This window comes from Macaca thibetana, chromosome 1 (genome assembly GCF_024542745.1).
Source record: "Macaca thibetana thibetana isolate TM-01 chromosome 1, ASM2454274v1, whole genome shotgun sequence".
In the NCBI taxonomy this organism is placed as follows: domain Eukaryota; kingdom Metazoa; phylum Chordata; class Mammalia; order Primates; family Cercopithecidae; genus Macaca; species Macaca thibetana.
In genome coordinates this window covers 150,693,425-150,720,953 of record NC_065578.1, presented here as the reverse complement: position 1 = coordinate 150,720,953, position 27,529 = coordinate 150,693,425, and the positions used below count along the sequence as shown (strand labels likewise).

Genomic DNA, 27,529 nt, shown 5'->3' with positions numbered 1-27,529 from the left:
TGGTCACAGGGATAAATGGACAAGCTCATAGGTGCTGTTTTAGCATCCTCTAAGCTGCTCTTCAGGGACTGTTTTTTCATATGCGTTTCTTGTCTTTTTTTTTTTTTTTTTTTGAGATGGAGTCTCACTCTGTCACCAGGCTGAAGTGCAGTGGCACAATCTCGGCTCACAACTTCATATGCTTTTCTTTTAATGCCTGAATGCCCTGCCTCTCTGTTGGGAAGAAATTTATTAACTCAGCTTCAAACTGTAGTCTCTTTCAGAAATTACAAGGTGGATGAGGAATTGCTTTTACTTCTCTCCACAACAATGGAGAAAAATTAATAGAGATTCAGCTAGCTTGCATGTTGTAGTAACCTCCCAAATAGATCCTATGGTTTGGGACATTTAACTTCTGGGGAGGGCATTAAATACCCCTCCAGTTTGTATTTAACTTAAACCTGGTGTCTCATATTCCCTGGAAAAGACAATACCCTCTGCGAACAGAGGCATAAAGAGGAATCCAGCCACTAATAAATATGTTTCTGCAATTTGGTTTGCTGAGACTCTGAGTCTCCCTGTAATAATCCAATCTTGTCAGTTAAAAAGACAAGTGGAGACTATAGATTTGTTCAAGACCTCCTTGTTGTCAATGTGGTTGTTGTTCTCATACATCCTATAGTATGCAATCTTTATAGGCTGTTAGCCCAGGTCCCTGGGGATGCTAATTGGTTTACAATCTTAGATCTTAAGGAAGCCTTTTTCTGTATTTTGGTGCACCCTGACTTGCAATTCATCTTTGCTTTTGAATGGACTGACCCACATAGTCATTTAGTTTCTCAATTAACTTGGACAGTTCTTCCCTAGGGGTTTGGAGATACCTCTCATTTATTTGGAAATGTGCTGGCTAAAAGAATTTAAAATGTTGTGATTGGATAAGGGCACCATTATTCAGTACTTAATGATCTGCTTATTGCTAGCCCAACCAAAAGGGACTCAGACAATAACACCATTACATTGTTAAATTTTCTGAGAACTAATGGGTATATAGACTCTTGCTGTACAAGGCCCAGATTTCTTTTCTTTTTATTTTTTTTGAGACAGGGTTTGGCTCTGTCACCCAGGCTGGAGTGCAGTGGTGTGACCTCAGCTCACTGCAACCTCCATCTCCTGGGGTCAAGCAGTCCTCCCACCTCAGCCTCCCGAGTAGCTGGGACCACAGGTGCACACACTACACCCAGATAATTTTTTTTTTTTTAATTTTTTTAGAGACACTTTTGCCATGTTGCCCAAGCTGGTCTTGAACTCCTGAGCTCAATCAAGTGATCCTCCCACCTCAGCCTCCCAGAATGTTGAGATTACAGGTGTGAGCTATTATACCCAGCCAAGGCCCAGATTTCAACTCCAAAAGTTAAGTATTAGGGATACGTCTTAACTCCTGGCACCAGGGCAATAGCCCTGGTACAAAAAGAAGCTATTTTTGGTGTTCCAGAACACCAAACTAGAAAACAATTATGGGCTTTCCTAGGGATGGCAGGATTCTGCCATTTACGGGTACCCGGATTTGGGCATATGGCCAAGCCTTTAGATGAGGCTCTATGAGGAGCAGACTCAGATCCTTCTGAATGGGGTAACAATTATAAACATGCTTTTAATACTCTCTAAGAGTACATCTCCAGCCTTAGGAATCCCCAGTCTTGACAAACCAGTCTTCCTTTAAGTGGCTGAAAAACAATCAACAACCCTATGCATTCTTGTCCAGAAACTAGGAGATATCCCTTAAATGGTGGCATACTTTTCTAAGCAATTATACCATGTGGCTTCAGGATGGCCCAGATGTCTCAGAGCAGTTACAGCAACTGCTTTTCTGGTAGATGAAGCTAACTTTATGGCAAGATCTGGAAGTTTTGACACCACACCAAGTATAAGAGGTTCTAGAAGCCAAAGGATACCTATAGATAACCAAGATATGCTTATTAAAGTATCAGGCTTTATTGTTTAGACACTCCTGTTATTACTCTTAAAGGATGCCAAACCTTAAACCTGGCTACTTATCTGCCTGAGGCTATGGACCCTCTAGATCATTCTTGCATGCAAGTTATGGAGCAAATTTATTCCAGCTGGGCAGACTTAAAAGATGAGCCACTAGGTAATCCTGAAATAGAATGGTTTACAAATGGGAGCAGTTTTATGTATCAGGGAAACTGAAGAGCCAGGTAGGTTGTTGCCAGTCAGCATGAGGTAAACAAAGCCCAGGCTCTAACAGCTTCCAGCTCAGCTCAAAAAGGAGTTAATTGGCTGGGTGCGGTGGCTCACACCTGTAATCCTAGCACTTTGGGAGGCCGAGGTCAGTGAATCACCTGAGGTCAGGAGTTTGAAACCAGCCTGGCCAACATAATGAAACCCAGTCTCTACTAAAGATACAAAAATTAGCTTGGCATGGTGGTGGGCACCTGTAATCCCAGCTACTCGGGAGGTTGAGGAGGAGAATCATTTGAACCCAGGAGACGGAGGTTGCAGTGAGCCAAGATTGCACCATTGTACTCCAGCCTGGGTGACAGAGTGAGACCCATCTCTAAAAAAAAAAAAAGAAGCAGTTAGTGGCTCCTACCATAGCCCTTCAATTGGGAAATGATTTAAGAATGAACATTTACACTGACTGCAAGTATGCCTTTCTGGTCTTCACGCTCATGTTATCATTTGGAAGGAACGGAGATTCCTAACTGCTGCTAAGGGTTCCCATATAAAAATACCACTTGGAAATTTTAAATCTACTAGATGCTGTCCTGCTGTCAAAGGAAGTTGCTGTGAGTCACTGCAGAGAGCATCAGAAAGGAGACTCCACTATAATAAAAGGAAATTCTTTTGCAGGTGCTATACCCAAGGCAGCTGCATTAAGGGAGCCAATCAACTTTGTGGGCATGTCGGTACCCCCTGCCCTGGTGATGATAAAGCCAGAGTATACTAAAGGAGAACAGGAATGAGCTAAAACCCATGGATTAACTTGAAACCCTTCCAGATGGCTAATTAATGAAAATGACATGCTGTATGTACAAAGACTGATCAATGCAAAGTGGTTAAACATGTGCATGACTCTACTCATTTGGGAAGAGATTCCCTATTTCAATTGATGTCTTGTCTTTTTATAGGAAAAGACCTTCTTAAAACAGTAAAACAAGGGACTTGGGCCTGTGAACTATGCGTCCAAAATAACCCAAATAATCAACCTTTACCTCCTCCTTTAGCAAAGCCTGTTCAGCACAGGGGAACACACCAAGGTGAAGACTGGCAAATAGACTACACTCAAATACCCCCATGGGAAGGATTCAAATATTTATTAGTATTCATTGATACCTTTACTTGTTGGATTGAAGGTTTTCCTACTTGGTCTGAAAAGGCAACTGACATTTCTAAATTTTTATTAAAGGAAATAATCCCTAGGTTTGGGCTGCCTAAAAGCTTATAGAGTGACAATGGCCCATTTTTCACAGCAACAAGAACCCAAAATATATCATTGGCTCTAGGAATTCAGTATCACCTTTATTCAGCATGGAAGCCACAGTTTGCAGGAAAAGTAGAAAGGGCCAATCAAACTTCAAAGAGAACTCTTGCCAAGTTATGCCAGGAAACATCAGAAACCTATTTGTCTCTATTGCCCGTGACCTTGTTGCTAGTTTTGGCTGCCCCTAAGGGAAACTTGTAGCTCAGCTCTTTCGAAAAAATGTATGGAAGTCCTTTCTTAACTGCAGATTTCCTAGTAGATATAGATACTTTTTTTTTTTTTTTTTTTTTTTTTGAGATGGAGTCTTACTCTGTCGCCCAGGCTGGAGTGCAATGGCGCAGTCTCGGCTCACTGCAACCTCTGCCTCCCGGGTTCAAGCGATTCTCCTGCCTCACCTCTGGAATAGCTGGGATTACAGGGGTCCACCACCATGACTGGCTAATTTTTGTATTTTTAGTAGAGATGGGGTTTCACCATGTTGGCCACGCTGGTCTTGAACTGCTGACCTCATGATCTGCCCCCTTCGGCCTCCCAAAGTGCTGGGATTACAGGCATGAGCCACTGCACCCAGTCGATATAGATACTTTCAAATTACAGACTATGTTATTAACTTAGGTCAGTTGCAAAAAGCTCTTGAATATGGAAATCAGAGACTTCCTCCCCCAACTAAGAAAGAAGATCATGTTATAATTCAGCCAGGAAACTGGGTTCTATTAAAAACTTGGAAGGAAGGGTCTCCATTAGATCAACTTTCCCCAAAGTACTTGTACAAAGTACCCCAACTGCAATTAAACTTCAAGGAATAAGCAGCTGGGTTCATTTATCTTGAATTAAACCCATTTCTTATGAAGTCCCACAGGCTGCCGGAACATAAGAGACTGATCTCACTTATTCCTGTGTACCAACCACTGATCTCTGGTGCCTGCTCAGGAGAAACAAGAAGGATGAGTAACTTAAAGATGTGGATTAACATCTTAATTCTGCACACGTATTGGAACCAGCTAAGAAGCAATCTCTTTGCCAAATGGGCACAAACTTTAGCCTCCCTACACAACAAAACTGATTGCTGGGTATGCACAGAATTAATGCCTCCTCCACCTCAGGCTGCCCTGGCACATCCTGCCAGCCACTATGAGCATATGGGGAAATTATTATGATTGGGGTAAATGGACAACCCTTTTTCCCTTCTACTGAAAAACAGGGCCCAGCCCTTTCCCTTCCCACCGTGAAACAAAGAAGCCTCTTTTTAGTTTGATCAGAAAATTAAACTCCACTCTGACTTTAGGTTATACTGTACATGATGAATGAATGACAGCTGTATAAGTTCAGGTATTAGGCAGAGTGCCCCTATGCTTTGAAAGACAATAGCAGTGATCACCACACTGAAACCTGTAATATGGAATGGTTACTACCCCAACACTATAATTGCACACTTCTTGTAACTAGCCAAATGTGGATGGGATGGCAAGATGAGTCTTTATGGCTAGGTGCTTATAATTCTCCTTGGGGTTGGTTATGGGCATGTGGGTCACATGGCTGACCATACATGCCTTATAATTGGACTGGAAGATGTACATAGGGTCATCCTCATCTCCCAGGATGTATCCTCACTAGATTATAATCTCTCCCATTTAACTGGGAAACTGTAAGAGCTAATCATAAGTGACAAAAGCAGACTTCTTGGTTGTTTTACCCATTGGCTATCTGTCATGTGTGTCCGTATAGAAGACCACCTAAACAGGCTTTGTGTGAGCAACAAGGCTGTTTATTCACTCGGGTACAAGTGGGCTGAGTTCGAAAAGAGAGTCAGCGAAGGGATATAGGAGAGGGGCAGCTTTATAGGACTGAGGTAGGCAGTGGAATGTTACAGTTAGAGGTGGTTATCTATTGTTAGCAGAGGAGGGGGTCACAAGGTGCATGGTGGGGAGATCATAAGATTCATTGTCCAGAAGAAGAATGTCACAAGGTCGATTGATCAGTTGGGGCAGGGCAGGAACAAGTCATAATGGTGCAATGCTGAGCTCGCCCCAGCGGCGCTAGAGGAATTAAAGACACACACACAGAAATATAGAGGTGTGAAGTGGAAAATCAGGGGTCTCACAGCCTTCAGAGCTGAGAGCCCTGAACACAGATTTACCCACATATTTATTAACAGCAAACCAGTCATTAGCATTGTTTCTATAGATATTAAATTAACTAAAAGTATCCCTTATGGGAAACAAAGGGATGGGCCGAATTAAATAAATAGGTTGGGCTACTTAACTGCAGCAGGAACATGCCCTTAAGACACACATTGCTCATGCTATTGTTTGTGGCTTTGGCTCAAGCCTGTAATCCCAGCACTTTGGGAGGCCGAGACGGGCAGATCACAAGGTCAGGAGATCGAGACCATCCTGGCTAACATGGTGAAACCCCGTCTCTATTAAGAAATACAAAAAACTAGCCGGGCGAGGTGGCGGGCGCCTGTAGTCCCAGCTACTCGGGAGGTTGAGGCCGGAGAATGGCGTAGACCCGGGAGGCGGAGCTTGCACTGAGCTGAGATCCGGCCGCTGCACTCCAGCCTGGGTGACAGAGCGAGACTCCATCTCAAAAAAAAAAAAAAAAAAAAAAAAGAATGCCTTTAAGCAGTTTTCCACCCTGGGTGTGCCAGGTGTTCCTTGCCCTCATTCCTGTAAACACACAACCTTCCAGCTTGGGCGTTAGAGCCATTATGGACATGTCATAGTGCTGCAGATATTTTGTTTATGGCCAGTTTTGGGGCCAGTTTATGGCCGGGTTTTGGGGGGCTTGTTCCCAACATGTCTCCCTTCTTTGATTTGCAACGAGATAAAAGCAAGGGCAGCTTTGTCATGGTGAGCTACTTTATCTGCATCTGCAGATTATACAAAGACAAACAACACAGATTAAAAGCACCATCATCATGGAAATCACAGCGCTTCCAAGTGTTTTTATCCATTTTAACAGGTTACTAGCTGCTAATTTGTCTGCAGCTCCTTTAAGCACTCCAGTTCCTGGCATTAAGGTCAGGTGTGCCTGGGATGCTTTAAATATTTGTTCTTTTAATTTTGCTATATCCAAAAACAAGTTTGTAGAGTGTCCTTCTAGATGCTTTTTTATTCTTTCCCAAATTTTGATCTTACTAAGAGCATTTAATAGTTTCCACAAATCCTTATGTGAAGCTCCTAGAGCGGGCCATATCATTTGAAGTTGAGGTACCACTATATCGCCATGGTTCCAGATAATAGGAACTTTTGCTGTACTTCTTATCATTTCTACCATCTGACCATTTTGTTCAGATCATCTGAACATAGTGTGACCGTGGCATGCAGACTGAGAGGTGCAATTCAAGCTAAACATCCCCTTATGGGACAAATTAATAATGATTCCATAGGAATCATTTTGCAACAAGTCTGCCTGTTCTGCGATGCAATCTTCCTAAACAAGTATGTTCATTTTTTCCAACTGGGTCCAATCCTGTTTACAAAACAGATTTTTAAGGGCAGTATGCCTCAATTATAGGAGCAGATTTATTATGGTAAATACTGAGATCAGAAAGCATGTGTAACTGTGTCAGAGTGATTGCATTCAGGCATTATTATCAGCCCTTATTGAAGGAATGCTCAAGGTCATTGTGACTGGTTGTCTGGCTTTCCTTAGGTTTTCTTCTGCCATCTGTGACAGCTTCTTGATCTGTCCCAGGTAGGTGGCTGTATTCGACGCATGCTGCTCGTGACAGTTGGGGGTCCTCCTCAGCGTTAGTCTCAACATGGCTGCAACTGGGGGGTCCTCGGGATGCTCCCAGAGTCTCTTCCTCGGCATCTGGCTCATGATAAGGTTTTAGGTGTCTGGATAGTATCCAAATCGGCTGTCGATTTTGGCCTGGAGAAATACAAGCAAAACCTCTACCCCAAGTTATTATTTTACCTATTTCTTAACTTTTTTTATTATTGGGCCTTTTCGTTATTGGATCTTTTCACCAAATAATGCTAGATTCAATTGTGTATGGGCTGTCCTATAATCCCTATTTCTCCTCCTTTTTTGTTTTTGTCATCAATTGTTCTTCTGTATGAAATCACAACTGAGCATTTTCAATTAACTGTGTGGAATGAACCACGTATGAAGAATCAGAAATCACATTAATAGGCATATAAAAAGCAGTCAATACCTCAATCACTGCTACAAGCTCTGCTTTTTGAGCTGAAGTATAGGATGTCTGGAAAGTTTTACTTTTTGAGCCAAAATAAGAAGCTTTACCATTACTAGACCTATCTGTAAAAACATTCTCAACACCTTCAATTGGTTTAAATTTAGTTATTTTAGGGAGAATACAATTAGTTAATTTCAAAAACTGAAACAGCTTCGTTTTAGGAAAACCACTATCGAGAATACCCACAAAGTCAGCTAAATGGGTTTGCCAAGTAAGACTATTTATAAATGCTCGCTGTATTTGTGCTTTCATGAGAGGGACAATAATTTTTCCGGGATCATGTTCATGTAATTTAACAATCCAAGTTCTCCCAATCCCTATCATAGTAGCGATTTGATCTAAATAAGGAGTTAGAGTCTGTGAAGTAATATGTGGAAGAAAAAGACACTCTACTAAGCCCTTTTCTTGGACAATAACACCAGTAGGTGAACGCTGAGTTGAAAAAGTTAGCAAATCTAGAGTCTTCTCTGGACCTATTCTATTTATCTGAGCTTTATGGACTTGCTTTTCAATCAGTTGTAACTCTGCCTCAGCCTCTTTTGTTAATTGCCGTGGGCTAGTGAGACTAGGATTTCCTCTAAGGGTAGAAAACAGGTTACTCATGGCATAGGTAAGAATGCCTAGAGCAGGTCATATCCAATTAATATCCCACAGTAATTTTTGAAAATCATTTAATGTTTTTAATTTATCCCTACATATGGCTACTTTCTGTGGCATGGTGGTAGTGTCATTTACTAAGGTCCCCAAGTAGGAGTAGGGAGTAGTAGTCTGAATTTTGACAGGAGCTATAATTAAACCAGCACGAGAAGTCAAATTTTGCAAGTGATCATAACATTGGAATAATATTTCTCGAGTGGGGGCAGCACGAAGTATATCATCCATATAGTGAATAATGTAACACTGTGAAAATGTTTTACGAGTAGGTTCAACTGCTTGCCCTACAAACCTCTGGCAAATTGTTGGGCTGTTTGACATGCCCTGTGGCAACACTTTCCAATGATAATGCTTAGCAGCTGCAGGTTGTTTACAGCAGGAATTGTAAATGCAAACCGTTCACAGTCTTGCTCAGCTAAAGGGATAGTAAAGAAACAGTCCTTTAAATCCATGACAATTAAAGGCCATTTTTTTGGAATTATAGTAGGAGAAGGCAATCCTCACTGTAATGCTCCCATAGGTTGTATAACTGAATAGATGGCTCTTAAGTCAGTTAACATTCTGCATTTACCTGATTTTTTTCTTAATTACAAAAACTGGAGAATTCCAAGGAGAAAATGTTGGAGCTATGTGCCCATTTTCTAATTGTTCAGCAACTAATTTCTCTAAAGCCTCCAGTTTTTCTTTACTTAGCGGCCATTGTTCTATCCAAATTGGCTTATCTGTTAACCATTTTAAAGGCATAGGTTCTGGAGGCTTAACAGTGGCTGCCATTAAAAATTATTTCCTAATCTTTGGTGGGAACTTTGTTTTTCCGCTTGAAGCGGTTCTTTCAAACCTTGCAAACTTTTTTCTAGTCCTTGGGACACACCCCATTTCATGCATTCTATGTTGATTTTGAGGGCTATATAATTGTTCTGGAATTAGAACTTGTGCTCCCCATTGTTGTAACAAATCTCTTCCTCATAAATGTATAGGTACAGAAGTTATAATTGGTTGAATAGTCCCAGGTTGTCCATCAGGCCCCTCACAATGCAAAATGTAACTACTTTGATATATTTCAGTGGCTTTAGCAACTCCAACTATGTTAAATTGAGTGGATTGAATTGGCCATGTGAACGGCCAGTGCTGCAGAGAAATTATTGAAATGTCTGCTCCCATATCTACCAAACCTCAAAATTTCTTTTCTTGAATAGTTATTTCACAGGTAGGATGTGTATCCGTAATTTGATTTACCCAATAAGCTGCTTTGCCTTGTTTATTTGTGCTTCCAAATCCTCCTGTTCATTTAATTTCACTTTTTCCCATTCCCACATATGGCACAATCAGGAGCTATGCTATGTGCTCTCCTGGCTCTGCTTTCCAGGGAACAGAAGTAGATATAACAATTTGAATTTCCCCATTGTAATCTGAATCAATGACTCCTGTATGTATTTGTAAGCCTTTTCAACTTACACTAGACCTTCCTAAAAGTAATCCTATTGTCCCTGCTGGCAAGGGTCCACAGACTCCTATTGGGACCTTTTGCGGGGGTTCCCCAGGCAGAAGGCTCACAGCTTTTGTGCAGCATAAATCTACTGTGGCACTACAGGCTGTGGCAGAGGACAGACGTTGTTCAGGGGTGAGGGAATGGCCTTAGCTGGAAATGCCCTGGTTTAGAACAGGGCTGGGACAGGCCCCTCATGGCGTTTCCCAAAATCGGGTTCCCATCTTTATCAAACTTAGAGTGACACTGACTAGCCCAGAGTTTTCCTTTTTTACATTTTGGACATATCTCAGGCTCAACAGTTTTCTTTTTTCCCCTATCTGGTGGCCTGACTTGCTAATTTTTTTCTACGTTCTTTTTTAGTATGACCATGCTTCCCACAGTTAAAACAAGCTCCAGGAAATGGAGTATTTCCTTTATCCACTGTCAGTCCTGCCATTGCCTGTGCCAACAAAGTAGCTTTATGCAGATTACCTCCAATACCATCACAGGCCTTGATATAATCAACTAAATGTGCTTTCCCTCTAATAGGTTGCAGAGCAGCCTGGCAATCGGGATTAGCATTGTCGAAAGCTAATAACTGCAACACTATATCCTGAGCAGCTGAATCTGCAATCATCTTTTTAAGAGACTCCTGTAACCGAGCTATAAAATCAACATATGGTTCTCTGGGTCCCTGTTTTATAGCACTAAAGGAAGGGTATTGTTCTCCACCTGAAGTGATTTTTTCCCAAGCTCTAATGCACAGCCCCCTAAGCTGTTCTATGGCATCATCCTGCATGACCAGTTGTGCATCTAAACCAGCCCAGCCACCAACTCCCAAAAGATGGTCTGCAGTTATATTAATTTGAGGTTGGTCCTGGGCATTGCAAGCAGCCTGAATGGAAGCTTCATCTGCCCACCAAGTTTTAAACTGTAAGAACTGAGCAGGAGTTAGACAAGCTCGAGTAAGAGCATCCCAGTCGGTAGGAATCATCTGACTGGAAACAGTAACATTCTTTAACAGTCCCATGATGAAAGGAGAACCTGGTTCATACTGATTTATTGCTTGTTTTAATTCTTTGAGTAATTTAAAAGGAAAAGGCTCAAATGTAGCTATAATATTTCCCTCTTGATCTGGGGGGTGTATTCTAATAGGGAACTGCCAGGCCTCTAAATCACCGTCTCGTCTAGCTTGCTGAATTGCTGCCTGAATAGAACTAAGAGCAGTTGCTCAAGGTGCTGCTCAAACAGTCACTAGGGCAACTACTTTTTGCCCTGTGTCCTCTGGGAAAAAAAGATCTGGGGGGTCATTTTCTTCAAAATAATAATGAGGGGGTGCAGAAGGGTAGGGATGAACCTCTCCTTCCTTTGCCACTTTAGCTTCAGCTGGCAAATAAACATGCTCTGTAATCTCTTCTGCTACTTTGCTATACTCTTGTTCCTCTTCATTATCAGTGTTAAAAAGTTCAAAGGTGAAACGAACCAGAACACAAACCTGTCCCACTGTTACCCTGATGCTTCTGAGCTCCCCTTCTTACTCACCACGGGGATTACTTTAAGAGTACTTGGGTGTCCTCCAGCTAGTTTTCCGTTCCAACCGTTACTCCGGTGACCCTTTGGCCTGGATTTGAGGTCCCACGTTGGGCGCCACTTGCCGAGACCAGCTCGGTTGGGGAGACCCTAACCCAGCGGCGCTAGAGGAATTAAAGACACACACACAGAAATATAGAGGTGTGAAGTGGAAAATCAGGGGTCTCACAGCCTTCAGAGTTGAGAGCCCTGAACAGAGATTTACCCACATATTTATTAACAGCAAACCAGTCATTAGCATTGTTTCTATAGATATTAAATTAACTAAAAGTATCCCTTATGGGAAACGAAGGGATGGGCCGAATTAAATGAATAGGTTGGGCTAGTTAACTGCAGTAGGAACACGCCCTTAAGACACACATCGCTCATGCTATTGTTTGTGGCTTAAGAATGCCTTTAAGCAGTTTTCCACCCTGGGCGGGCCAGTTGTTCCTTGCCCTCATTCCCGTAAACCCACAACCTTCCAACTTGGGCATTAGGGCCATTATGGACATGTCATAGTGCTGCAGCGATTTTGTTTATGGCCAGTTTTGGGGCCAGTTTATGGGCAGATTTTGAGGGGCTTGCTCCCAACAGTGGAATGTCATAAGATTGGTCAATCAGTTAAGGCAGGAGCTGGCTGTTTAAGTTCTTTTGTGTTTTTTTGGCTACTCCAGACTTCTCGGCTCCTGAAGGCCATCTGGACATATATGTGCAGGTCACAGGGGTTACAATGGCTGAGCTTCGGCTCAGAGGTCTGACACTATCTTCTCCCCACAGGCAGCCACAATTGACACGGAGCTTCAAGTCAAAGCCGTAGCTAAACACAGCTGCAGTTTTCAATAATATACCCCATGCCCTTACCCTCTGGACTGAAGAAACATCTCAAATTAGACAGACAGCCTTATGAACCTATGGCTCTGGACATGTTAACAGCAGCTCAAAGGGGGAACTTGTACTATAATCAAAACAGAATGTTATGTATATATTCCAGACTATTCACATAATATTACTCAGGCCACAAAAGACTTTGACACCCATATCTCTGCCATTGACATGCTGTCAGTTGACCCCATATCAGCTTGGTTCTAACAGCTGCCTAGTCCTTCGAAAACTTTTTTGTTTAGCATGCTTGGGATAATTCTATCCATTCTGTTTTGTGCTGTGGAATATATTGCATTGTACTTTTTATGTAGGAATAAAAGTTATGCTTACTCAATGCTTCTTTAAATTCAACACATTAATTTTCTAGATTTCACCTTTTTCCAGGACTTAGAATTATGTAGGATTGGTCCTCACTATACAGATGCTCTCTGACTGGCTAGCTCTCTACTTTAGGCAAAGGGATCCTAATGGTTAGGCAGGAATATCATCACTTCTGTTCAGCTTGAAGAAGTTACTAAAGATGGATTTCTGTCCCCCTACACCCCTTAGGATTAAGGGTCTACTTGTAGAAAGGAGGACGGAATTATGTCAGAAGTGTCCTAACCAGAGTGACTCCATCTTGAATAAAGGTCAGATAAAGCCAAATCTGCTGGGTGACTTTCCCAGGAAGATAGGCACTCTTCACAAGATGTTTATGGTTGAGGAAATGAGATAATGGAAAAAAGGTATTCTTAGTTTAAAAGAGCCAGGCGCTGTGGCTCATGTCTGTAATCCCAGCACTGTGGGAGGCCAAGGCAGGCGGATCACGAGGTTGGGAGATGGAGACCATCCTGGCAAATATGGTGAAACCCCATCTCTACTAAAAATACAAAACAATTAGCCAGGCGTGGTGGCGGGCACCTGTAGTCCCAGCTTCTAGGGAGGCTGAGGCAGGAGAATGGCGTGAACCCGGGAGGCAGTGGAGTTTGCAGAGAGCAGAGATCGCACCACTGCACTCCAGCCTGGGTGACAGAGCCAGACTCCGTCTCAAAAAAAAAAAAAAAAAAAAAAAAAAGAGTTTCACTCTAAAGATAACAGTACACCCATAAATTTTCCCTGAAATCAATAGTTACACAAGAGAATAACAATACTAATAGTCTGTCACAAGCTGATCATAGGCCTTTGTAATAAAGTACACTAGTTGTAGCCCTATAAAAGCAAGCATTACATTGAAGGCAGAGGTGCTCCTATATAAGCAATACTTGCTTACTACTACTTGCAAGCAAGTATACTACTCAGAAATAGAGTAGTACTATTATTAGAAATGGAATAGTTTCTTTTTTTTGAGACGGAGTCTCGCTCTGTCGCCCAGGCTGGAGTGCAGTGGCGCGATCTTGGCTCACTGCAAGCTCTGCCTCCCGGGCCCACGCCATTCTCCTGCCTCAGTCTCCCGAGTAGCTGGGACCACAGGTGCCCGCCACCACACCCGGCTAATTTTTTGTATTTTTAGTAGAGACGAGGTTTCACCGTGTTAGCCAGGAAGGTCTCGATCTCCTGACCTTGTGATCCGCCCGCCTCAGCCTCCCAAAGTGCTGGGATTACAGGCGTGAGCCACCACGCCCGGCTTAGAAATGGAATAGTTTCTAATAAACTACTTTAACTATTATACTCTGCAACTTGCCCTGATTCTTTGCCGCGGACATCTAAGAACCTGCTCTTGGGTCTGGAATGAGACCCCTTTTCTGTTAATTCCTCTATTCCATTTACTCAGAGTAAAAGCCAGTCTGGAAAATAACCTGTGAGGCCTCCAAGATCCACCCTGACTCCCTTACCCACTTCCTTCCTGACTTCATCTATCCCTCTTACCTTCCCTTGATCCTCCAGCAAGCCGGGTATCCTCATTCCTCCGCATTTATGAGCCTGTTACTTTGACCAAAGTGCTCTTCCCTCTAGACCGCCTCCTTCCTCTCCTGTAGATTTTTAGGCAAATACCATGTTCTCAGTGAGGACTTCCCTAACCTGCCTATTTAAAATGACCATCCCATAACTGGGCACCGTTGCTCAAGCCTGTAATCCCAGCACTTTGGGAAGATGAGGTGGATGGTTCACTTGAGGTCAGGAGTTCAAGACCAGCCTGGCCAGCATATAGTGAAACCCTATCTTGACTAAAAATTAAAAAAAAAAAAAAAATTAGCTGGGCATGGTGGTGGGTGCCTGTAATCCCAACTACTCTGGAGGCTGACGCAGGAGAATCACTTGAACCCGGGAGGTGGAGGTTGCAGTGAGTCGAGATGGTGCCACTGCACTCCAGCCTAGGTGACAGACTCCGTCTCAAAAATAAATAAATACATAACAATAAAATAAAATAAAATGGCCATCCCAGTGCTCCCTATCTCTTTGCCCTGCTTTTTCTCCCTAGTATTCACCACCATCTAACATAATACTTAGAATCTTATTGTCTATCTGCCCACACAATGTAAGCTCCAAGTGGGCATGGATCTGTCTTCTTCAGTGATGAGTCCCCAGTGACCTGGTACATGCAGGTACTCAAAAAATATTTGTTGCATAAAGTAATGAGCAAAGTTTGGCACAAATGTTAGCTATTATTATTTCAGGGCATATCGGTGACAGCACCCTACCCTTTGCAAAAATCTTCTTGGGAACCAGAAACTTAAACACAACTAGGAAGAAAAAAAGTCAGCCAAAAATAAAAGCAGGGGTCTTATTTTAGAAATACACCTTTCCAGGTCCTGGTATGTCGGGCTCTGTCATCTTTGTATCTGATCAAGGAACCACTGTGACATTTTTTGGTAACTTCCAGTCTGCAGTTTGGATTTAGGAGTTCAGGATTACAATCCTAGTTCCCAGCTTTCCAGCTGCGCCGCCCGAATAGCCCTGCCAGCCCCACCCCGAGGCGCAGGAGGCGCGCGGAGGGCGGGGGCTATCGGTTCCCCGCCCTCTGGCCGGCTCTGGGCGCGGGGCGGGACTCCGGGCAGCTGGGCTGGCGTGCTGGGACTCCCGGCCGCGGGGCGGGCGTGCTGAGACCCCGCTGCCCTGGCTGGCCTTGCCAAGCGCTGCGCGCTCACCATGGCGGGCCCCGCGCCGGGGCGGCGGCTGCGGCCGCTGGCAGCGCTGGCCCTGGTCCTAGCGCTGGCCCTGGGGCTGCCCACAGCCCGGGCTGGGCAGACTCCGCGCCCTGCCGAGCGGGGGCCCCCAGTGCGTCTTTTTACCGAGGAGGAGCTGGCCCGCTATGGCGGGGAGGAGGTAGGCGGGGCGGCACCGGCCGAGAGACCCGGGATCGCGTCCGGTCTGCGGTGAGCCGAGCTGGGACCCAGGAGGCGCCCGCGGCCCAGGAAGCCTGGGGGACGCGCGGCCCGCGGCGGGCGCCCCCTTCCGGAGACCCGGCTCCGCGCTCTGCCCGGGCCGGCGGGGCCTCCTATATCTAGGCCCCGACGGATGGCCGAGGGTTGAGGGCGAGTCCTCAACGGTCGGAGCGCCCCGCTTTGCCCGCATACCCCACCCTGAGCTTCCCCCTCGGTCCCCGGGAGATTCCCCCTCTAGCCGCCTTTTCGTTGATGATCTGCGTACAGACTTCAGAACTTTCTGGTTTTCATATTAGCATCAGCTGAGGTGCTTACTGTGCCCATGCATAGTGGGGAGTGGCGGGGGACGGAGGGAGGGAAGCAAAGTCTGCTCCCTGGGTTAGGTAGGAATTGGGACAGGTCCTGGGATAAGCCAGTCTTTGCCTGCACTTCCTTTTCCTGCTCCTGTATCCCAGGCCTCCTCTGCATCGGACTCCTCAAACCCACTTTTATGCCTGTGCCCCTGGGGCTCACCCAAAGCTGAAAGCGAGCGTAGAGGGTGAACTGCAGGTTAGAGACCCCCCCCCCCCACACACACACCCACACAAGTCAATAGAGACCCACACACACAGACACCCACACACGTCAATCAATAGTCTAGAGGCGTCCAGAAAACTCACAACCACCTGTCCACCTGGGTTGGTTGGGACTGGTGCGATGGCTGTGTCGTGTGGCAGCAAGATGCTGCTCATGACAAGGACCACTGGGGTGCTGATATTAAATGCCGAGCGGGGGAACGGCATTGGGGTGAGGTCATAGTACCATAGCATTTCAGAGCTGGCAGGAACCCATCTCCTGCTTTTACACATAAGAAAACTGAGGCCTGCCACCTGGTAGTGGTAGAGCTGGAAGGGGCCTGATGTTTTTCAAAACCCTCTGGCCTGGTCTCCCTAATTCCTGAGTTAATTGGCCTTATATGGACTGGGATTGCAAGGGGGTGTCAGAAACCTGGCCCTTAGGCAGTGACGCCAGTTTGGGCGTCATTTGTGAAGAGGCCGTTTAGAACCATGAGTCAGTGAGGACACCGAGGGAGGGAGACATGGCTGGGATGTGAGGATGTTAAGGGATGCCTTTTTGCCATTAGTAGAGGGAACCAGATGGTTCAGAGTCCAGGCATCTGTGCAGAAAAGAGTTAACGTGACAGGCCTGCTCTCCTTAGAAAATCCTGCTTGCAAGGGTGGGACTTGTCTGGTGTCTAGATTTCTCACCCAATAAGAGTGGGCTCACTTGCCTAGGCTGTATATACAGATGGTGAGGTTAGTATTGAACACTGTATATGCTAGGCAGAGTGTGCCCTATGTGACCAGCCCCCATTGAAAACCTCTTGTGCTGAGTCTAATGGGCATCTCTAGCAGAAGAATGTTCTGTCAGAAGAATGGCACACGTTGTCAAGTTTTGTTGCTGGGGGAAGAGTGCTTTTCCTCATGGGAGGGAGAGAGCATAGGAAACCTACACATAGATTCCCCTAGATTCTACCTCTGTGTTTTTCCTTGCCAGCTGTGAGTAGAACTATATGCTGAGTTCTTGGAATCTTCCTTCTAGGGACTCTCCAACTGACCTGATGATCTTTGGGACCGCTGGCACAAAATCTAAGGAAAGAGAGAGTTCACCACTGAGGTTCCAGCAAGAGTGCCAGAACTGCAAGATGAGGACTGAGAAAAGACCCTTGGTTTTTTGATGTTGATGTTATAGATTGAAATTTAACTGAGGGAAACAGAGAGAGGACCTTGAGATGAAAACAGGGTTAGGAAACAATTGTTTTGGGAGTGGAGCCTGAGGATCTCTGTAGGTGGAAGGAAGGAGCCAGAGAGAGGAGGGGAGTGTGGGATGAGAGAGGCAGTTGAGTGCAGTGGGTTCAAGCTATGCTGAGCTGTTGTTTGACCTAGATTGTTCTAGTCTATGCCTGTTATCCAGGGATAATTATTAATAACACCCCCTTTGACTCAGAAGTGTCACAATTTGTATAATACATTGGATCATACCTGGTTTTGGGTTCCTGTTCTGCTGTGTGATTTGGGGCAAATTACTAAACCTCTCTGAGTCTCTACTTTGTTCATCTGTAAGATACTTGCATTAGTCAAGGTTTCACTAGGGAACAGAACCATTTGGATATCTATATCTATACAGATGATCCGTGAGCAATACAGGAGTTTGGGGTACCGACACCCATGCAGTCAAAAATCTGCATATAACTTTTTCTTTTGGAGGCAGGGTCTTGCTATGTTGCCCAGACTGGAGTGAGTGGCTTTTCACAGGCACAGTCATGGTGCACTACAGCCTGGCACTCTTGGCCCAAGCGATCCTCCTGTTACAGCCTCCCAAGTAGCTAGTATTACAGGTGTGCACCCAGCCATGTATAACTTTTGACTACCCCCAAAGCTACAATTTTTTTTCTTTTTTCTTCTTCTTTTTTTTTTTTTTTTTTTTTTTTTTTTTTTTTTTTTTGAGACAGGGTCTCACTCTGTTGCTAAGCTTGGAGTGCAGTGGCAGGAACACAGCTCACTACAGCCTCCTCCTGGGCTCAAGCAGTCCTCCTACCTCAGCCTCCCCAGTTACTGGCATTACAGGTATGCACCACCACACCCGGCTATCTTTTTAATTTTCTGTGGAGATGGGGTCTTCCTGTGTTGCCCAGGCTGGTGTCGAACTACTGGGCTCAAGCAACTCTTCCACCTGAGTTTCCCAAAGTGCTGGGAATACAGGGGTGAGCCTCCATGCCTGGCTCAAAACTTAACTACTAATAGCCTACTGTTGACCACAAGACCCAAGAATAGAGTTGATTATCACATATTTTGTATATGTATTATATACTGTATTCTTACAGTAATGTAAGCTAGAGAAAAGAAAATGTTCTTAGGAAAATCATAAAGAAGAGAAAATATATTTACTATTAAGTGAAAGTGGATCATTATAAAGGTCTGCATCCTGAGAAGGAAGAGGAGTGGTTGGTGTTGCTATCTCAGGGGTGGCAGAGGTGGAAGAAAATCCACATATAAGTGGACCCATGCAGTTCAAACCCTGTGTTGTTCAAGGGTCAACTATATATAGATAGAGAAATGGTTTATCAATAAGGATTGGTTTACACGATCGCGGGGGCTCGCTGGGCAAGTTGGAAATATATAGGGTAGGCTATCAGAAGGGGCAGGCTGGAAGCCCTCAGGCAGGAGCAGATGCTGTAGCCCACAGGTCTTTGTGTTTTTTTTTTTTTTTTTTGAGACAGAATCTTGCTCTTTCTCCCAGGCTGGAGTGCAGTGGTGCAATCTCAGCTCACTGCAACCTCCACCTCCCATGTTCAGGCATTTCTCTGCCTCAGCGTCCCGAGTAGCTGGGATTACAGGCGCCCACCACCACGCCCGGCTACTTTTTGGTATTTTTAATAGAGACAGGGTTTCACCATCTTGGCCAGGCTGGTCTTGAACTGACCTTGTGATCCACCCACCTCAGCCTCCCAAAGTGCTGGGATTACAGGGGTGAGCCACTGCACCCAGCCTTGTTAAGGTCTTTCAACTATGAGATTAGGACCACCCAGATCATCTTGGATAATCTCCTTATATAAAGCCAATTGATTGTAGATGTTAAACACTTCTAAATACCCGCACAGCAATATCTAGGTGAGTATTTGATTGAATAACTGGGTACAGTAACCTATGCAAATTGACACATAAAATAAATAATCACAATGGTTATAATAAGAGTTCCTAAGCGGTGACTCACACCTGTAATCCCAGCACTTACTTAGGGAGGTCGAGGCAGGAGGATTGCTTGAGGCCAGGAGTTTGAGACCAGCCTGGGCAACATAGCGAGACCTCACCTCTACCAAAAGAAAAAAAAAGAGTTCCTCCTCTAAGCAGGTGTTTTGTGAGTGCCGCATTAAATGAGATGGTGGTGTGCACAGGCTTAGCATAGGCCTGGAATAGGGCTCAGCACTGTAAGCCTTAATAAATGTTAGCTACTATTAGTTTTATTATCTTTTTAAAGATACAAGCAAGAGTCATTATAACAGGTCCGCAGTCCTTTCATGCACTACAGAAATCTAGTAAGTTCTGAAACCTAGACATTTTTGTTTTTCACAAGTCATTTGACAGCAAAACCCAACTTGATCTAAAATCACTTGATGACAGAACCTTGTTGGAGCTGCTACGAGTCTACGTTAGTCTTTATCCCATTTAGTGTGAATGTTCATGTTTCACTGGAGAAATACTAACATGTTTGATTATGGGTGTTGCCTTGTACCTCCCTAGAGGTATTGCGTCATATTTGGTATGTTCCCCATAACACCTTTCTAAAATCTGACAAATTCTCATATTGAAAACATATCTGATCCCAAGAGTTTCTGCTGTGGGATTGTGGATTGTATAACAAGACTGCGTAACAAGTCTTTCTGAAACATCTAGCAATGAGTGACTTGTTTCTACTGTATATAAAACCTTCTTTCTTGGATGAGAGCCAAGGCAGACCTGCCTCTATCAGTCACACATCCTGCTGTGTGGTTCAAGGTGAGAGAGCTCAGACACCCATGCAGGGGCTTGTGTGGTTCTCCAGTGGCAGCTTCAGATGGGAAATCCGTGAAGCATGGGTGTCCTGGCTGCTGGTGTCTTTCACAAACCACACTGTCTTCTGGATCTACCACACCAAGAGCCAGTTCTTTCCTTTTAGGCATCGTAGGGCCTCAGAGTGATCCCATAGCATGGCTCCCTAAATCATTCACATATGGGAATAGAAAAATCTTTGGTATATATTCTCTTCGAATGCTTGCTACAAATCTGGGCGGGGTGTGGTGGTTCACACCTCCAGCAGTTTGGGAGGCCGAGCTGGGAAGATCACTGAAGCCCAGGAGTCGGAGACCAGCCTGGGCAACATAGTGAGACCTTGTCTCTATTTTAAAAAAGAAAAAAAATCTGGACAGCATCTCCTTGGTGCTTCTTTAAAACTCCATTCTCCCAGTAATTCTAGTAAGGGTTGTATAGAGGAAGTGATTTTGAGGACCTCTCCTGTAGATAACAGGTTACAGAGTGAGTGTGTTGAACAAAAATGAAAATAGGCAAAAAAAGGTAGTGTGTTCCGAAGTGCCTTTCTTTGGACCTTGTTTTCTTCAACTCTTGTCAAAATTGCCCCGATAGGTAGAGATATCGCTTGCACATGTTCACCGGTAGCTTTTGCCTTGTCACACACCTGTTATGATAGCAGGGTTTCACTGTCTACAAATTGCAGGCCAGAGATTGGCATTCAAGTTTTCAATAAGGAAGAATTGCCCTAGGAAGGGCAAAGGCTTAGAATCAGACAGGTATGAGTCTCCTGACTTTTTATTTACCAGCAGAGAAACCTTTGACAGGTTATGTAAACTCTAAGCCTCAGTTTCTTCACCTATAAAATGGGTATAGTAATACCTGCCTCACAAGATTATTTTATTTTAGTTATGTTTAGTTTTTGAGACAAAGTCTCACTCTGTCACCCAGACTACAGTGCAGTGGCTGATTTTATTTTGTTTTGTGTGTGTGTGTGTGTGTGTTGTTTTTTTGGAGACAGAGTCTTGCTCTGTCATCAAGGCTGGAGTGCAGTAATGTGATCTTGGCTCACTGCAACCTCCTCCTCCTGGGTTCAAGCAATTCTGCCTCCCCAGTAGCTGGGATTATAGGCACCCACCACCACACCCGGCTAATTTTTGTATTTTTAGTAGAGACAGGTTTTCACCATGTTGGCCAGGCTGGTCTCCAACTCCTAACCTCAAGTGATCTGCCCACTTCAGCCTCCCAAAGTGCTGGGAGCCACTGTGCCTGGCTGTCTCTGTGTCACTTCTATTCCTGCGTCTGCATTTATACTCCCAAGCCTTCCACCCACCCTCCACCTTCTCAGTTGCCATTTCCTGGGCCTGAGAGTCTGTCCCTGGGGACTCTGCTATCCTTGGATGTCCATCTATACCGGGTCAGAACTCACCACCACAGCATGCTCTGTTTACTGATAAGACCATTCCTCTGTGTGGCATGTGTGTGAGGTATCTATGTCACTCTGCGGCCTCAAAAACACTAAACATTCTTTTCTTCCCCTTTAATATGACTTCCTCTTAGCACTTACACCTTCAAGTAAGTAGTTTAAGGAGGAGATAAAGATTTTATTGTTAAAAAAAAAGAGGAGATTGCTGGGTGCAGTGGCTCATGCCTGTAATCCCAGCACTTTGGGAGGCCGAGGTGGGTGGATCACCTGAGGTCAGGAGTTCGAGACCAGCCTGGCCAACATGGTGAAACCCTGTCTCTACTAAAAATACAAAAATTAGCTGGGTGTGGTGGCAGGTACCTGTAATCCCAGCTACTCAAGAGACTGAGTGAGGAGAATCTCTTGAACCCTGAAGGCGGAGGTTGCAGTGAGCTGACATCGCGCCATTGCACTCCAGCCTGGGCAATAAGAGCGAAACTCCGTCTCAAAAGAAAAAAGATGGGGCCCCATGGAGCTGGTTAAGGGACAGTCATTTTGGTGGGAATGTTTATATAAAGGAATGTTACCTATAAGAAGCAAAATATAAAATAGATCGCTCGTATCAGTTACATCAATGTATGACTATTGATGAAGAGGAAAGGAAATTTGGACTGATAAGTAATTCATCATTTACTATTCTTTTGAATTTTCATCTCCATGAAGTTGCTTCAGTTCCTGATTTTCTTTTTTTTTGAGATGGAGTCTCACTGTGTCGCCCAGGCTAGAGTGCAGTGGCATGATCTTGGTTCACTACGACCTCTGGCTCCAGGGTTCAAGTGATTCTCCAGCCTCAGACTCCCGAGCAGCTGGGATTACAGGCATGCACCACCATGGCCGGCTAATTTTTGTATTTTTAGTAGAGGTACGGTTTCGCCATATTGGCCAGGGTGGTCTTGAACTCCTGACCTCAGGTGATCCGTCCGCCTTGGTCTCCCACAGTGCTGGGATTACAGGTGGGAGTCACTGTACCCGGCCCCTGATTTTCTTTATAAAGGAGAGGATTGCCACATTCTTGTCATGAGACTTTATGACTTTTCCAAATTTCTGTGCATGGGCATGACGCTGCCCAGGCAGGTGGCAAGCTCACCAAGGACCAGGCTTAACAGAAGGCCATTGGGACTTGACCCACTGCTCTTTGCTCAGCTTGTGATGGGAGAAGATTTAACTAAGTTGCACTGGAAGAGCCAGCTCTTCCCCTCCTATTCACAGCTTCTCCCCTGCTTTCTAGGAAGATCAGCCCATCTACTTGGCAGTGAAGGGAGTGGTGTTTGATGTCACCTCCGGAAAGGGTAAGTGGTGTGGCATTTTGAATCTTCATTTCCAGGGAGCACAGAAGCCAGAGTGAGCAGCACTTGGAGGTGTGAGGAAAGGGAGGGAACATTAGGTAAGTCTGTTTCATTCCATTTTATTTTTTTTAGTTTTAATTTAATTTAATTTAATTTTGAGACGGAGTTTCACTCTGTCACCCAGGCTGGAGTGTGGTGGCACGATCTTGGCTCACTGCAAACTCCGCCTCTCGGGTTCAAACAATTCTCTGCCTCAGCCTTCTGAGTAGTTGGGATTACAGGCACTCACCACCACCCCCCGGCTAATTTTTTAATATTTTTAGTAGAGATGGGGTTTCACCATCTTGGCGAGGCTGGTCTTGAACTCCTGACCTTGTGATCCACCCGCTTTGGCCTCCCAAAGTGCTAGTATTACAGGCGTGAGCCACCACACCTGGCCTTCCTTCCATGTTAAATGAGCAGATTGAGTTAATCTTTGTCAGTGTTTTACTTCAGTAGGGGTTTTTTCCTCTGATGATGATATTACTCAAAAGCCTTCCATGGCTTTCCATTGCCTGTAGAATTAAATTCAAACTTGATGATTTACCCTAGTTGAAGCAATGAGAGAAGTGTTCTTTAATGTTTTTTTTTTTTTTTTTTTTTGAGACGGAGTCTCGCTCTGTCGCCCAGGCTGGAGTGCAGTGGCCGGATCTCAGCTCACTGCAAGCTCCACCTCCCGGGTTCACGCCATTCTCCTGCCTCAGCCTCCCGAGTAGCTGGGACTACAGGCGCCCACCACCTCGCCTGGCTAGTTTTTTGTATTTTTTAGTAGAGACAGGGTTTCACCGTGTTAGCCAGGATGGTCTCGATCTCCTGACCTCATGATCCGCCCGTCTCGGCCTCCCAAAGTGCTGGGATTACAGGCGTGAGCCACCGCGCCCGGCCGAGAAGTGTTCTTTAGTAAAGAGTTGGCATTATAGTACATTACAGAACATTTTAGTGCCATTTAGTGTAACTACTAATGATATCTTGGAGGTAGTTTTATATTGGTTCATCTATTATTTGATAACAAACACTGCTGAATGGAAATAGATTTGGCTTCCACAAACATTTAAGAAGAAGGAACATTTTTCTTGTTTGCATCTTTAATTTTTTTTTTGGAGACAGAGTCTCGCTCTGTTGCCCAGGTTAGAGTGCAGTGATGCGACCTCCTCCACCTGCCAGGTTTGAGCAGTTCTCCTGCCTCAGCCTCCCGAGTTATTGGGATTACAGGTGTATAGCACCATGCCCAGCTAATTTTTTGTATTTTTAGTAGAGCTGGGGTTTCACCATGTTGGCCAGGCTGGTTTTGAACTCCTGACCTCAAATGATCCGCCCATCTTGGCTTCTCAGAGTGCTGGGATTACAGTCGTGAGTCACCACACCCAGCCTGCGTCTCTTATATTTTTAAGAGACTATTTTCTCAGTATTAACACTTAGGTTAAAAAAAAAAAAAGAGCGAGAGTGGGGCTGGGCACAGTGGCTCATGCTTGTAATCCCAGCGCTTTGGGAGACCAAGGTGGGTGGATCATGTGAGCTCAGGAGTTCAAGACTAGCCTGGGCAACATGATGAAACCCCATCTCTTCAAAAAATACACAAATTAGCTGGGCATGGCGGTGCATGCCTGTAGTCCCAGCTACTCTGGAGGCTGAGGTGGGAGAATCGCTTGAACCTGGGAGGTGGAGATTGCAGTGAGCCAAGATCGTGCCACTGTACTCCAGCCTGGACAAGAGTGAGGCCCTGTCAAAAAAAAAAAAAAAAAAAAAGTTTTAGGGGGACTATTCTCATTTTGTATTTTCTGAAAATCCCTGCTCAGCCTGCATGTGTGACTTATTTCACATTTAGAATGAATGGAATCCAACCTGATGGCTGGGGTGGCTTACTGGACTTTATGTCGCCATTGTTTGGCCTCTCTGTGAGCTTGGAGCCTTTTTTAGGATTGGGTAGGGGCCTTGGGAGCCCCCCACGTGCAGGCTCCAGGTTACTCTGCATGTAAACCCACACTCACGTCTCTTCCTTCCTCCCCACTACAGAGTTTTATGGACGAGGAGCCCCTTACAATGCCTTGACCGGGAAGGACTCCACTAGAGGGGTAGCCAAGATGTCCTTGGATCCTGCAGACCTCACCCATGACACTGTGAGCCAGATTATAAGCCTTTGTTAAAATGCTCTACCTCCTTGTCCATGCCTTTTTCTCTTTTTCTTTTTTTATTTCTTTCTTTCTTTTTTTTTTTTTTTTTTTTTTTACCTCTGGGCAGGAGCAAGGCTTCCTAACTGGCTTATTTACCCCTGTGGTCCGCTTGGTGTGGTGGCTAGGCATTTTCTTGAAATAGATTATCCTGCCGTGTCACCTTGACTCAGAAACCTTCCGTGGCTGTCTGTTGCCTAGAGTTAAGTCCAAACTCTTACGAACTTGTGATCCAACTCAGTGATCATCACAATTTGGCCCCAACCTGCTTTGGCAACCTAATGCTCCTTATGATCTGTACCTGCCACCCCGTCCCCTCAGCCCCTTACAGTCTTGCTATTAGTCTCTGAGACCCATTCCCCAGGCCATGCTTGGTAGATTTGTGGATGATCTAGACTGGGAAGAAAGGTCTCCCTCTATGCTTATATTTCTGTGAAGGAGAAGATAGCATTAAAACATTTTTTAGACCGGGAGTGATGGATCATGCCTGTAATCCTAGCACTTTGGAAGGCCAAGGTGGGTGGATCACCTGAGGTCAGGAGTTTGAGACCAGCTAGGCCAACATGGAGAAACCCCATCTCTACTAAAAATACAAAAATTAGCTGAGTGTGGTGGTGCATGCCTGTAATCCCAGCTACTTGGGAGGCTGAGGCAGGAAAATTGCTCGAATCCAGGAGGCGGAGGTTGCAGTGAGTTGAGATCGTGCCACTGTGCTCCAGGCTGGGCAACAGAGTGAGACTTCATCTCAAAGAAAAAAAAAAAAAATTTTTTTAAAACCTATTCAAGGTCTAAATAATCCCAACAGTAAGGCTGGAATTTCCCCCAACAGTGCTCAACATCAAACTGACATTGAGATAAATTGAGATGAGCCAAACTTATAACAAAATGAATGTAACAATATTACAAAAATGAATGAAGAACTTAAGAAAGGGGAAGGTGCCAAATGTATAATGGGAGGAGTGTAGAGAGAGGGAGAATTAAGTCGGGGAAGGAAGGGGATGCAGATGCAGCAGGGCACGCCCTGCCCCACCCCAGCATGGTCATGGTGCTCTTTGGAGTCTTTCATCCTTGCATCAGTCAAACTGCAAAGTGTGATGAAGCATTGCTCCCCGTATGTTATACCCTCCCACCTGCCCCACACAGCAATGTCTCTTAAGCCATTTGTCCATTATTTGGTTTGTTGAGATACCTTTTCTCTTGCATTAGGGATGTGGGCAAGGCAGGGATGGAGAAAGGCCAGTGCCAAACACCATCCCCTTACCCCATCTCCTGTGTTTCTTGTGCTTTTCTCCCCAAGACGGGTCTCACGGCCAAGGAACTGGAGGCCCTGGATGAGGTCTTCACCAAAGTGTACAAAGCCAAATACCCCATCGTTGGCTACACAGCCCGGAGAATTCTCAATGAGGATGGCAGCCCTAACCTGGACTTCAAGCCTGAAGACCAGCCCCATTTTGACATCAAGGACGAGTTCTGATGTTCCACCTGCAGGAGCAGGTTCTTGGAAGAATGAGTCAGGAAGACACTAGGTGCTGAATCTCCTGCAAAACGGGCTGCCTGGAGCCCCTGAGCCACACAGATCTGAATAAAACAGATGCTTACCCTGGAAGAATAAATGCCTCCTTTTGTCCTTGGTCAGAGGTTCTGTCTACCTGGGGACCCCTGTCCGTACACCAGGAGCCAATAAGAGCCAAAGTGGGACACCTCCTAGACATCAGTGTCAGCTGGCTGGGCAGTGGGATTTTGAGCGACCTTTATACTTTTCTGTACTTGCCAAATTTTCAGCTGTGACCATGTTCACTTTATAATCAAAACAAAAATAAACATTCTCCATTTTTACAAAAGGAGAATTCTTCCCCAGAGGCCATTTCCTTGGAGCCCCGTCAGCACCCCACGTAAGTGGGTGGGCTGTGTTGTTCTTCCATAGTCCTACGGGGCTGGATGGTGGGGCATTTTGGCAATGGGGCAGGAAAGGAGAGTGGTGAGGTGGGAGGGTGGGCAATGGGAAGGGAGGCAGGAAACCCGGCTGGAGTGAGGATGGGAACTGGCTTCAGCGCATGTGCAGCTGGAGACTGGTGAGGAGGACCGGTGTCAGTGTGGGCGGAGCCTGGCGGAGGTCATTCCAAGAATGGAGAGGCATATTCCTTACGCTGGACTGACGTCAGATTTTAGGAGGAAGCCCCTTTAGTTAGAGGGGGTGGATTTTTCCCTCTGGGGACATTGGGTGATGTCTGGCAACATTTTTTTTTTTTTTAAATTTTTGGTTGTCATGACTGCAGGATGCTGCTGGCATCTCAAGGCCAGGGATGCTGGTCAACATTCTGTAATGCACCTGACAAAGCATTATCTGGTTCGAAATTTCATTCATACTGAGGCTGAGAAATGCTGTGTTAGATGGATCCTGGACATTTTACAGTGGAGATGAATTTCCTTGACATAAAACTTGTATTTTATTAAAATAAAT

At 45.0% G+C, this 27,529-nt stretch overlaps 1 protein-coding gene across 1 annotated transcript; it reads left to right on the top strand.

Moving 5' to 3' along the window:
* The first annotated feature begins 15,175 nt into the window (after positions 1–15,175).
* NENF (neudesin neurotrophic factor) lies at positions 15,176–26,674 on the top strand. Its single transcript, XM_050780863.1, has 4 exons — positions 15,176–15,507; positions 22,804–22,864; positions 24,914–25,017; positions 26,366–26,674. The coding sequence occupies exons 1-4, from the start codon at positions 15,331–15,333 to the stop codon at positions 26,540–26,542; spliced, it is 519 nt and encodes a 172-aa protein (XP_050636820.1). The 5' UTR covers positions 15,176–15,330; the 3' UTR covers positions 26,543–26,674.
* Positions 26,675–27,529: the final 855 nt, after the last annotated feature.

What these genes read in the sequence shown, in the direction of transcription:
- NENF (XM_050780863.1), top strand. Translation starts at nt 15,331, where the DNA reads ATGGCGGGCCCCGCGCCGGGGCGGCGGCTGCGGCCGCTGGCAGCGCTG. An exon ending in CCCGCTATGGCGGGGAGGAG is followed by an intron (nt 15,508 to 22,803) that starts GTAGGCGGGGCG and finishes CCTGCTTTCTAG; the next exon opens with GAAGATCAGCCCATCTACTT. An exon ending in CAGACCTCACCCATGACACT is followed by an intron (nt 25,018 to 26,365) that starts GTGAGCCAGATT and finishes TTTCTCCCCAAG; the next exon opens with ACGGGTCTCACGGCCAAGGA.